A 12,827-nucleotide genomic window follows, 5' to 3' on the forward strand; every position below is an offset into this window, starting at 1 on the left:
GTAATTTAGTGCTGAAAATGAAAATCGATTACCGAGGTTACACTTAGTGTTTTCTTTCGCTGTGTAACTTTGAATGAGTGATGCGATGCGATACTATAACATATGATTGACTTTTACTTTAACTGTTCGTCCGGGCGTACAATTAGTTCGTTCCATAAATGCAAAAATTTTCCGCAAAGAAAATTGCAATGAAATTCTCAATCATCAAAAACAAATTTTTCCTACAGTTTTTTACGCTTAACAAAACTAGAGATAATAGTTATTTTCGCAACAAGTGACAAAAAGTAGAACTTTCCTTCTCCTTTATTGCGAAAAACGGGCTCGAGTCACAACCTACACATCTACTGCCTAAAAGAACATTTATCGCTCGGTTGTATAAAACGATTAAAAATGGGTGAATACGCTATTTTATCTGCAGAGAACAGATATATCGAGACAAACAAAACCCTAACGTCTAGATTATCGTTGTAGGCAGATAAAGGACTATTACATAACTAGGGATGAAAAACAGAAAACAGAGTTTCCATGTCAATAAACACACGAAAACAAGACTCTTCTTTTTATCTAGAGTTATGTAATGAATTTTATCACATACGCGCGGTGTTCGGATGTCAAAATTACTTACCTAGAAGAATAATTCAAAAATTACACTTCAGTTTCATGTTGTTGTCTCGTTTTCGCTTATGTGATAAAATAGAGTACACACTTGCCACTATCAGTCTCGGCAAACCTCGACTTCTTCGTGACAAGTGTATATTACTTACGAGGTTCCAAGTTGTTATTTGACTTAACAAATACAAAAAACAAAACTTGGAACCTCGGAAGTAATATACTATTAATGTAGATGGTAGCACGGGGCTTTGGTTGGTTTTGAAATTAAGTTTCTATATGTTGCTCACATTGCAATGTGAAACTATGTAACTATGTGCGTAACCTCCCAATAGAAATATCTTGAAATTGTCAATAACGTGTAGCAACGTGTAAAAAACAAAAATCAAAACCCACCAGAAACCGGTGGCGATCCGTTTGTCAACGGACAATACATAAACAAATTCCTTAATCTATTATAGGGAAAAAACGGAAAATATTCGATGTTTTCTTAAAATTACAGTAATATCGTGGGCAACATGACGAAAGTAGGGATGGGAGGCGTTCAAAATTTTCGATAATATCAATCGAAAGAAATTATCGATAATCGATTAATCATATCGTTATCGATAATCTAATAATTATCGATAATTATCAAAATATCGAAATTTGATAATTATCAAAATGTCGATATTTTGATATTTATCCGAAAATGCATGATAATATACCGATATATCGGAATATATCGATAAATATCGGATTATTTTCGGCCCGAAATATCGATATATCGAATTATCGATATCTTGATAATTATCAAAATATTAATAATTATCGATTATCGATATTTTTTTGATAATTTTCGATAAAAAAAGTCGATAATTATCGATTATCGATAATTGATAATTATCGATAATCATTATCATTATCGCCCATGCCTAGACGAAAGGGCGTCCTACCGTTTTTTTTAAAGAAAAGCTGGTTTAACCGTTTTAAAGGAAGGTGTCGTTATCATCGGACTTTTGTGCTAGGCCGCGCGTCTTAATGGTATAACCTTCCCAACTATATCTACCTTGGATTTACTTTTGTTTGACAAAATATTGTACCTATCTCAAAACAGATGCCCCAAGTTTCTATGCAATTTTTGATTTTTAATGAATGGGAACGATCGCATTTGTGTCGAACTTTCGTGCCACCGCACATCTGATTCGATTTTGTGTGACATTTCCTCCCCATTATATTGGTTCTGCCATTGTTGTCACAAGTGAAGAGGATCTTTTAATGAAAATTATCTACAGAGTATATGTAGACATAATCAATGGAATGTGCTGACTCAAGTCAATTAGATATATAAAGGCGCAATGAGCAAAGTGTAAATTTTGTGATGTAATATGGCATATTAATCAAAAAAGAATTGATGGCATTCAGTTGTTTTTTGTTTCATCCGTTCATTTTTTAGCTCGAGAGAGTGAAAGGTAGATATGGAATTCCAAACGATTCATGATTGATGTAGATGTATGATGAAATCGCACGAAATCGGCATTCGTTTGAATACTGGTTAAGTGGTAGTGCGAATTAATACAAGAAGAGAATGTTTTGTTGCGACGACGAAGCAGAATTCAAAAGCTCAAGTAAAACATAGAAACAGAAAATGTGTCGGTTTTCAAAATTCCATGCGTGTATGTGATTTAATATGAAAACTTGGTAAAATTACGCAAACTGAACTGTAGTTTTTTCATAGCTATTCAAAGAAAATTGATAGAAATTGATAGAAAATCAATAATTCTAAAGAATGTACATGTAGCAAAATAACTGATCTTATAAATGAGTTCCTACAATCAGGGCTTATTTTAGAGAATTTTAATTCTGAAAATTCCGAAAATTCTGAAAAAATTCCGAAAAAGTTCCGAAAGATTCTGAAATAATTTTTCGGAATTTTTCAGAACTTTTTCGGAATTTTTTCAGAATTTTCGTACGATTCGGTATTATGGGCGTGCACACAGTTCCTGAAAAATGGTTGAAAAATGACTAAAAAATAGCATACTAACTGAAAAATGTGTGAAATTACCGTCCAAAGTTACCTTAACTTATGGTAATTCCACACATTTTTCAGTGGACCGTATGCTTTGTCATTTTTCAACAATTTTTCAGGAACTCTGTACTCATCTTATCAATGTGACGACCGATTGACCGCGGAACGACCCAACGAAATTAACAAAACAATCACTCCTTGGCCGAGGTGACGACGGCTCCTTGTGCACATATAACAGTTGCAAGTAGAGAAGTCGCTTTCATGGTTACTGTGAAAGACTCAAAACGTTTCTACTGAGAAAGGTTGAAATTCAGAGTTTCGTTTAATTTCTTGATGCAATGGTGAGAAATTTATTTTCCACTCTTACAACCAACGCTTATACGTGTCGCCCATAAACTAGACCCCACAAATAGAGTACTATTTTCTATAAAAAATGTTTCTATTTTTTTACAGTGCCAAAATTTGTTCGTACAAATTCAGTACTCTATTTTGAGTACCACTCCTACTCGAAGTTCGTATACCAATTTACAATTATCTTCCTTGGTGACTTCTTCATCAAGATTTATTGAGACTGTTCCACAAGCAGCAAAAAAAAACCTCATCGAATTATCATTTGATAATTAACTTTTTGCTTTTTATATTTACAGAATATTCTGGAGAAGTTCAATCCTGGAGCACGACAGTTAATAAGTGCCGGAAAAGCATATTTAAAGGCACTCCATGGTAAGTTTCCTTTTTATCCAAATTTAAACGAAAGAGCAATTTCGCATTAGCCTTTAGCTGTCTATAAATGACGTAATTTTCAGACCCCTCTTCTGCCCTTTGTCCACTTTTTCAAATACCTTGTTACATACAAATATTAAAATAGTATAAAATTCCTTGTGTCGTCGCCTACAGGAACAGCTGCTGCGTCTCGAGTATTCAATGAAGCACTTGCCAAAATAGCTGTTAATGCTCAACAAGGCGGAACAACTGATATTGGTAAGTTTTTATGGTTTATTTTAGCTCAATAATACGATTGGTTTTTTCGGAATTACTCAAGAGTGATAAATGCTGCGACGCGACGTCAAGTGACAAAGTATTATTTGAGAACTTAATTCCAGAAGAGCATTATGTGCAACGAAATATCAAAATCGATCGATTTATCTTGAACAGGGCTTATTTTAGAGAATTTTAATTCTGAAAATTCCGAAAATTCTGAAAAAATTCCGAAAAAGTTCTGAAAAATTCCGAAAAATTATTTCAGAATTTTTCGGAACTTTTTCGGAATTTTCAGAATTAAAATTCTCTAAAATAAGCCCTGATCTTGAATACCAAAATAATACTAGAATAAGTGGGTTTGTATCCGTTTTTTAAATCGTTAACCTCTGCGGTGACATTAGACCACACCTGGTAGTTTATATTCATTGGTATCGTTCACTCAGAACACTCAGCTTTCACCTATTCAATGTATTAGGTTTTGATGAAATGTCAAATTGCCATGTGTGGGAAGCATCGATAGAATAGAGACAATTAAAGAATAATTTAGAAATAGGACGAATCCTCCAAAACGGAATTAATCCGGTAATTGAAGGAATTGAAAGGAGTTAGTAATTGATTTACTACTATCCTGGCCAGTGAGTTCCACATCGGGAAACCTTTTTTCGCAGTTTTTCGCAATTCGGAGGTTTTTTCGCATATATTTACTTAGTCGTAAGTGACCTAAGAGTAATTATACCCAGAGAGGAAATTTGTACGACAAAATGTGGTCCCAACATCATATCAGTGTGTATAAGATACACATTTCGTATAATTTTACACCAATACATGTAAGCGTTGACGCTTTGATAGGTCGAGTTGCCCTCTTAATGCCATTCGGTGGATTTCATTCTGGATATTTTATATTTTTTAGAGCGGCATAACAATAAACATTTCGTATTTCATGTTGGAACCACATATTTTATTTTACGTAATTTTGTTCGAAATTTCCTCTCTAGGTATAAACTCTCAGGAAGTGACACATAAAAACTGAATTACTTTGGCCATTAATTTAAAAAACGATTTTTTTTTGGAAAAGCTTTTATTTCAATGTTTGCACGTTTCCCGGTAAAAAAAATAGTGGTCACGTTGAGGACGTTTAATTGCTTCATTAGTTAATGTGGATTGGCATGGCATGTATAGTCTCTAGTAAAATTTTATGCAATTTCGTCGTAAAATCACTTTTTCATGTTAACAGTTAGAATTTTCGGTATTTTTATCGTTACGTCTTAGCAACGGACTATTACAGTAGATATGAGGAAAGTGCCGGGGTGGGAGACGAACCCACAATATTCACCTCTCCGGCACACTTTTCATTTCAATCGAAAACTTGTGAATTCATTTACAAATTCATTTCATTTATTATAGAAAAAAATTAGTTTTACATATTCATACCGCGTAGCTCCAGTTCGAAGGAGCTACTTCATTACCATCTACTTTAAATTTTCCCCGTTGATAATATCCCAAATCGTCGAAATGTTATTTATTGTCCTCACAGCACAGAAATATAACCATGATAACGTTACCAATGATACCACACATTGCATTTAATGTTGTTATAAACCCAGAAACCTGTTAAGTGGAATGGAATTCCAGTTATATTACCTGTAATTTGAATATGAATATTTCTCAAAGAAAAAAGTAGCATCAACTTAAAACAGCACACACATACGCATTGAAAGCCAATATTACAGTGAAGATCGAAAAAAATCTATATTTTATCGTCATAATAAAAACATATAAAAAAGTCATGTTTATTCATCTTTGATTTCAGGTTCTGCCCTGATGAACATCGTTGGAGTGTACAAAGAAATTCAAGATCAACATATGAATATTGTAAGAGTAGTTAAAATATCATCTTTTTTTTAAATTTAGTTTGGCCTTTTGATTGGCACCATAGCATATAATTAAAATTTTGATATTTTTTCTCTTTTAAATTTTATAAATCAACTAGTGGAGGACCCGACTTTGCCCGGAATTACTTTATTGAAAAAATATTTAAATGTTTTCACGCGTCAAAAATTTTCTTTCAAAAATATTTTCTCGTGTCATGCGTTTTAAAACTGTTTTACTGTTCAACGCATCGCGCGTCAAATAACGCATGAAATTGAAGAAAAATTTCACGCATTCGTCCTAACTTTTCCTCATTAGTTGGTGAGCCAAGTTTCAAGTCTCTAGGACTGTTTGTCTGGACTTCTATAGAGCGACAAACAAACATTTCATTTCATTTACTATTAAGATTATATATGAAAAGTCTGCGTAGCTCTAATATGCAAGTTAGCATTCGAAAGAGCTACTTTTAACATTAAACTTTATATTATAGATTGAAAAGAAATTTTATTTTTTGACTTCTTCTCGTTTAGCTGAAGGCGTTTTACGTGGACTTGCTGGTGCCGCTTGAAACAAATCTAGAGAAAGATACCAAAGTTGTGCAGGTATGTCATAAACAATCGATAAATCAAATATACAGAGATCTGAGTTTTACAGTTAGTCAATTTCCTGTAAAAAAGAGGTCATCTTGATGATGATTAGAACTTGTCATTAAATGTTACCCTTTAATTTCATGGTATTTATATGTTCAATGAGTTAAAATTCAATCACTTAAAATACTCGAGAACGAATTAGTGACCACATTGTCCAACTAAATGCTTAGCTAAAATTGTAGCCTACATTTGTGTGTCGCGTATTTCATACTTTTGATGATGTCTTCTCATCAGAATCCTTTTTGAAAAATGTACGACCGTAATAACGAATACAGTTTATACCTACTGAAAACTACAAAAGCGACACCTCTACTTTCGAATACGGTCGTTTCGTGAAGCTTTATACTGAAAACTACAAAAGCGAAAAAAAGAAAAATTGCTGACGAGTGAAGAAATCGTCAACAAAAGACATGCCCTATTGTCCGCTTTATACCAATATCAGGTTTCACACTCTCGGTTGTCATGATCTCCAAGATGAGGATCTTTCATTATTGATGACAAGTGCCTTAAGACGAATCGACACATGGCTAAATTGTTGCCTACATTTCAGGGCAAAATTTTACATGTTTGTGGTGATGTAATCTAACTCCGTGAAAACTCAAAATATGTGTAAATTTTCGTGAAATATTGAGTTTTCTCGGACATCACCACAAACATTTTAATTTTTACTGAAAGCTAACACATTTTAACACCAAACGGTGGTCGTACTTTTTCCAAAAAGAATGCGAGTCCAAAACTATCATCAAAATAATAAGCATTTGCCCCGAAATTTAGGCTACAATTTAGCCATGTGTAGATTCCTCTTAACCACTTCTTCTCGAAAACATTGAAGTTTCCCTTATAGATGTAGTAAGATCAAGGATCTTTGATCTGGGTTCCTGCTTCTCAATTGAAGAAGCTTCCCAAAATCTAATCTACAACTGTAGTACGGGATCCATTTTTGCTAAATATTTTTAATTTGATTCCTTTTGCAGTTTGAACAAAAAAAATTCTTGCAACAACATAAAATTCGAGCAGACAGTTATAGTAAAGCTGCAGCTACAATGAAAAAGCAACGGAAAAAGAAAGCCACTTCACAAAATGCTGATAAGGAAATAAAGGTACAAAGTAAATCTCAACGCAGTAGCTTACATCTAAGATTTATTGAACTTGAATTTTTCATGGAAAAGTGTTGATGACTCGTTAATATTTATTTACTTTTTTAAACTTTCAGAGTATTCAAGCAATGGATGAAGAAAAAAATAAATTGGACACATTTTGCGAACAAAGTCTGAAGAATGTAAGTGTTTTCTGACGCATTTTTGTGCCATACCCATAAATGAAATAATTTTAATTTCCTTTCAATTTCCTTTATTAGTTTCAAAATAGTAGATTACATTGGATGCTGCGGAGCGATCAATTTTCTGATACGAGCCGAACTCACAAGTGTGGTTTTAAGCAACAAGCTTTGGAAACGGTTATTTTGACAAGTGTAGAGTTTGCATATCCGAGCCGAAGGCGAGGTATGCAACTACACGAGTCAAAATAACCGTTTCCAAAACGAGTTGCTTAAAACCACACGAGTGAGTTCGCGAGTTCATAAAATTGATTCCGAGTGTGATGAACTACCAAGCAGCATCCAATGTATGCTGTTTTATTGCCTATTCACCCGGAATATTGTTGTTACGAGTACATTTTTCCACCCAAGGACCTGACAGTTCAAAACCAAAAGTGTTCAAGAAGACACTAGCAGATTCTTGAATACCAAAAGATTATTCTAAATTAATGTATAATTTCACAACATTTATGTCGCGCTATTTCATTCACTGCCAGACTAATAATAAACATAAAAAATACCGATAGCAAAAAACCAACAAAAAAATCTGTTGTTACATTGAAACGTTTATAAACGAATCTAGTCTGCTCATGAAATCGGCTCACACTTCTTCTTAACATTAATCCCGAAAGCATCACTGGCAACACTACTGTTTTGATGACATGTTGACAAACTACTTCGACTGTTTTGTTTTTGTGAAGTGCTAGATTCATATTTTGCGTAATATTTGTCGATTTTGGTGGTGTTACAATAAATTTTGCTGTGAAGTGAAGTGAATACATGATAATAAAGATAAAAGTGTTGATTGTTTTTGAAAATAAGGGAAAAATGCAAAAATTAAAATTGTTTGGCCATAGGTGTTCGTCGAAGTTGAAAAAATTGAAATTATGGCTAAAGACAAAATGGCCGTCACTTATTTTTGTATTTTTTTTCGAAAGTTTTTAATGAATTTGCTTAGATTGGTGTGCACTTAATTCAAGTGACAAAGTTTGTGATATTAAAACTAAAATAACATCGCGAGCATTGTTTCGATTTCAGTGCTAAAGAACATTTTACGTGATACATTTTTGCTGATAAGTAATGAAATTCTGCTGGTATGTAATGAAAATCTCCTGATATGTAATGAATTTTCATATGAATATTCCTTCACTTGTGATGTAATGAAAAAGTTCCCATATGTAACGACCGCTTTCCGCGGGTGGGAAATGTACGTGTAACAACAATATTCCGGGTGGATAGGCAATAAAATAATTTCTTTAACAAATGAGCCGCGTATGTAAACGATTCTAAGGAGCTACATTTAAATACATAAAAAGCGAAAACATTACACCGAAAATTATAGCTTAAAAGCTTTTATTCCCTTTACTTACATACCACAGTTTCTCACTCCACAAGAAAGACTTCGTACATGCGATGTACATACGTGTTACGCACATTCATACTGATACTGCTGTCTCGCCCGCACAATATGGAAATATGGTACAAAAAATGCACATGACATCTACGAAATCTCTAACATTATTTATATACAGTCAACACACTTCAAGCATGAGTGATACTCTAAATAATATGGTACTGAAACTAGACAGTGTGTCACACAACTGACAAACAATGTAAAAAACCATTTCATTCGAAATAGTACTCTATTTGGCAGTTGTCGACAATTCTTACTTTAAGATTGAAATACCGGTACTATCTATATTGAAACCGGTACTATCAATACCAAAACCGGTGTGTCCGTACAGTACACTTGCGTGTGTTGTGTGTTTTAACTCACACGAAGACAGACTCCTATCTAAACGAAAAAAATGCAAATCCTCTAATGATACCATCAGCCTCCAATTATTTTCTATGATAATTATAGAAGCAGTGCTATGGTTCTACGGGTTCCTACCTACTACGTCTAATTAAACATAATTTCACTTAGAGTATAGGATATAAATGATCCTTTATTAGGCAATGACTCAAGAGCGACGTCGTTATGGATTCGTACTGGAGCGACAATGTTCGTTGGCAAAGCACTGGATGGCATACCACTCGGCTGGTAAAAATTGTATTGCAAGCCAGTTGGATAATTGGGAAGAAATTTCAGCGTCCCGCGAATTTCTGCCACCAAACATGGAAAATATTTTCGCCCGACAGATGATGATGGTAGGCAAGACGCTGATTTTTAAAATAGATACGGCTTTTCTGAAATATGCGAACTCTTTAAGGAAAACGATGAAAACGACTCGGAACGGGGTTCTATAATATCGGCTATGCGAAAGACACGTAGCATTGACGCATCATGTTTAGACATGCGATCGATTGGAGATGTTGTTAACGCCTCGTCTATGAACATGCCTAGAGCTAAGTCGGAATTTAATTTGACATCTTCGGTTGTTGAAGGTAATGCTATTAACACATTTTTGGTTTTTACTTATCGATCAAAACAAGAAACATTTTTCTCGTAAGTAGCGCCAAAATGGGACCAACGGACAATATCCCGCGGTCTATATGCCTATTTGTCGTCTGGAGAAAACCAGTTAAGTTTTTTGGAAGGTGATCGTATTGCATTAGTTGGTGACAGGGCTAAAGGGTGGCAATTTGGCGAAAATCTTCGAACTCACACATTTGGCTGGTTTCCGGTTGCATATACTGAACTGGAACATGAAGATAATCACAGTAATTGGGGTGCAACAACGAATCAACGAAACGAACACAGTCAGCAGCAGCCTTCACAGAATCCAAGTGATCAAACTCCCGATTCGTCATTGGAAAGTACCATTGTCGATGAGTCCATTCCGTCCAAAGTGAATGCATATCACGATGATTCATCGCCAACGCGAATGTTTGGCGACACCATTATGTATCGTCAATCGAAACAATTCCGTCGTATCAGTGGTGGCGCTCCAAAGCCTGGTCCACCACCAACGCTGCCAGCGCCAGTTCCCACACCAGTTGTGCCTGCTTCGTATCCGAAAACTCAAAGCTCTCACAGTTTTTCATCGGCTGCAACACCGAACGCAGAAAATCGAAAATCAAATTATACCAAACAGGTGCGTGCATCTACGGGTCTTTTTACTCATATAATATGAAAATTTCAAATTTCAGTCTTCGTCGTCCAATAAACCGAAACCTCGGAACGGTGTGACCAATGCTTCGTTGCATAGTAGCAACGACAGTGGTTTTGCAAATGATCCTCCACCGCAGCCAGATGTTGACTATTCTGATGAAGAAACGCTCATGCGTGTTCCATTAAGGTACGTTTTTAATACGACAAACTCTATTTTAGCATCCAGTTCGGATATACTTGTTAGATTCAGTTTCGCCCATCTCTGTCTGAGCCTAAAACACTTCATCTAACGACTTGCAATTTTTGTCACGTTGTCGAGACAAACTATTCTACAAACTGAATTAAATAATGAACTCGAATTCATTCACTTAAAACATAGATCACATCAAAAGGAAACTGTTTCCACTCTCACCAAACAAAAATCACGCATTCCGCGTCGTTCCAACGACAGTGACACACTTCAATCGACCAGGAAAGGACACTCATCCATGAGCAACATTCACGCTCAAACAAACAATCGTTCGCACAGCTATGGCAATTTAACCGACGAGAACAGCACCGATTTCCTTTATCGCACCATAGATCGACAAAACGGGAACATTGTAAAGCGAACGAAATCTTTCTGGAAATTCGGCAAGCATGACGACATTCTGGAGGGTATGGCAATGTGGAAGCACAGAGATTTAGTCTTAACCGAAAATGAAAAGAACGAAGAGCGGACTATCAGAGAAACAACATTGAGACGTCGAAAGAAGAGTAACGACAACAACAACACCATTAGCACAAACAGTTCAGAAACATTAAAGAATGGTCAAACCGGTCAAGGTGGAAAACATGAACTGCTCAGTGGCAAGCCTAGAGATGTCTTGATCGTGAATGATAGCAGCAAATATCATTTGACAAAGTCCGACATCGATCAGCGAGTTTCAAAGCAACAAGAGGAAAATATTTACGGAGTACAGAAGCCACGAGTAGCGCAAAATTTAAATTCCAATCGGGGCAAAATGATGCGACAAACTTACACTGAGGATGATATGGAAAAGGAAACTCGTCGACAACCGCGATCCGAGAAGTATCGAGGAAATCGTGCAGACACTAAAATTCCATCACATACTTCCAGTAACCGGAATGGAAACAACAATAAGATCATCAATGGTAGCATCCCGAATAACAGCAAACACAAGGTGAATCGAAGTAACTTAGATTACAGCTACGACTCAAGCCGCGAGAATATGGATAGTCTTAGCCAGAGCTTTGACGATTCTTCACTGATAATGAATGACCCATCCGTGCGTGTGCAAGATACCAATTTCTACGATGACGATAGTGTTGACGATATGCAATTGATGAAAACGGTCAAACGTCAGGAAATCCTCAAACAATATTATTCCAGTGGAACGGACACCGAACGAAACTCATCCAGTTCCGATCCGTACGACTGCATTGTGGTGGACGATCATCTAGTGCGACGCAAAAACGAGGAAAACAAAAATCCTAAAATGGATTTCAAAACATTCCGTGGCGACGATAAGGATTCGGGTATGGAATCATCGCGAACGGCAACATTGCTACCCAGAACCAAATTGACGAAAACATCGTCGAATGAACGTAGCAGTGGACAAAATCAAATGAAACACTCGGCAGATAAACAACGTCACAGTAATGGAAAATTGGAAAACAAACGGCCGTCCAGAGACATTGAAAATAGTTCTGCTAAGTCCTATGGGCCGTGGTATGATTTGTGGGCCGGTGACGGTACATTGAAGAAATAAAATTTGAAACCATCATATTATAGTCAGACAGGAAACTGCATCGAGGACTGCCATGTTAGGGATTTTGAAACTAAATTTTCTTGAACACAATCCTTGCCTTTTTCGAAAGCTTCTCACGCCATTTTTGCGTATTCTTCTATTTCTCTATTTCATATACGGTCTTGCTATATAAAAACAAGAGAACATTACCAAGGCTGTAAACTTGTAAACTTTGGGGAGACCACGCAAATACAGATACGCAAAAGTCCATTCATAAAAATTTTTATGAGTTACAACAACGCACTTCAAGCATGAGTAGTACACTAAATAGGGTACTGAAACTTGACAGTGTGTCACACAACCGTAAAACAGTGTAAAAAGCTTTTTCATACAAAATAATACTCTCTTTAGCAGCTGTCGACTATGATCACTTTTGCCTGAAGTGCGTTGGTGACACACCACACTTGATGATAAAATGACGGATTTCATACTAAATTTGACCTCCCCCGTGATGATTCTCGTCGCCGTAATGTGGTGATTTTTTTTGTATGAAAAATCATTAGACGTGGTGTGTTCTCGTGTATCTAAT

At 35.7% G+C, this 12,827-nt stretch overlaps 1 protein-coding gene across 1 annotated transcript in view; it reads left to right on the forward strand.

Moving 5' to 3' along the window:
- The window catches only part of LOC119082205, a 57,340-nt gene extending 44,761 nt beyond the window's left edge, over positions 1 to 12,579 (forward strand). Inside the window, exons 4-14 of the mRNA XM_037191643.1 lie at positions 3,265 to 3,340; positions 3,515 to 3,598; positions 5,409 to 5,470; positions 5,998 to 6,069; positions 7,092 to 7,217; positions 7,331 to 7,396; positions 9,389 to 9,583; positions 9,646 to 9,820; positions 9,890 to 10,470; positions 10,526 to 10,674; positions 10,867 to 12,579. Coding sequence (XP_037047538.1) covers positions 3,265 to 3,340; positions 3,515 to 3,598; positions 5,409 to 5,470; positions 5,998 to 6,069; positions 7,092 to 7,217; positions 7,331 to 7,396; positions 9,389 to 9,583; positions 9,646 to 9,820; positions 9,890 to 10,470; positions 10,526 to 10,674; positions 10,867 to 12,259 — 2,979 coding nt within the window. The 3' untranslated portion in view covers positions 12,260 to 12,579. The remainder of the gene's footprint in view (positions 1 to 3,264; positions 3,341 to 3,514; positions 3,599 to 5,408; positions 5,471 to 5,997; positions 6,070 to 7,091; positions 7,218 to 7,330; positions 7,397 to 9,388; positions 9,584 to 9,645; positions 9,821 to 9,889; positions 10,471 to 10,525; positions 10,675 to 10,866) is intronic.
- Positions 12,580 to 12,827: the final 248 nt, after the last annotated feature.

Source organism: Bradysia coprophila, unplaced genomic scaffold (genome assembly GCF_014529535.1).
Source record: "Bradysia coprophila strain Holo2 unplaced genomic scaffold, BU_Bcop_v1 contig_396, whole genome shotgun sequence".
Classification (NCBI taxonomy): Eukaryota; Metazoa; Arthropoda; class Insecta; order Diptera; family Sciaridae; genus Bradysia; species Bradysia coprophila.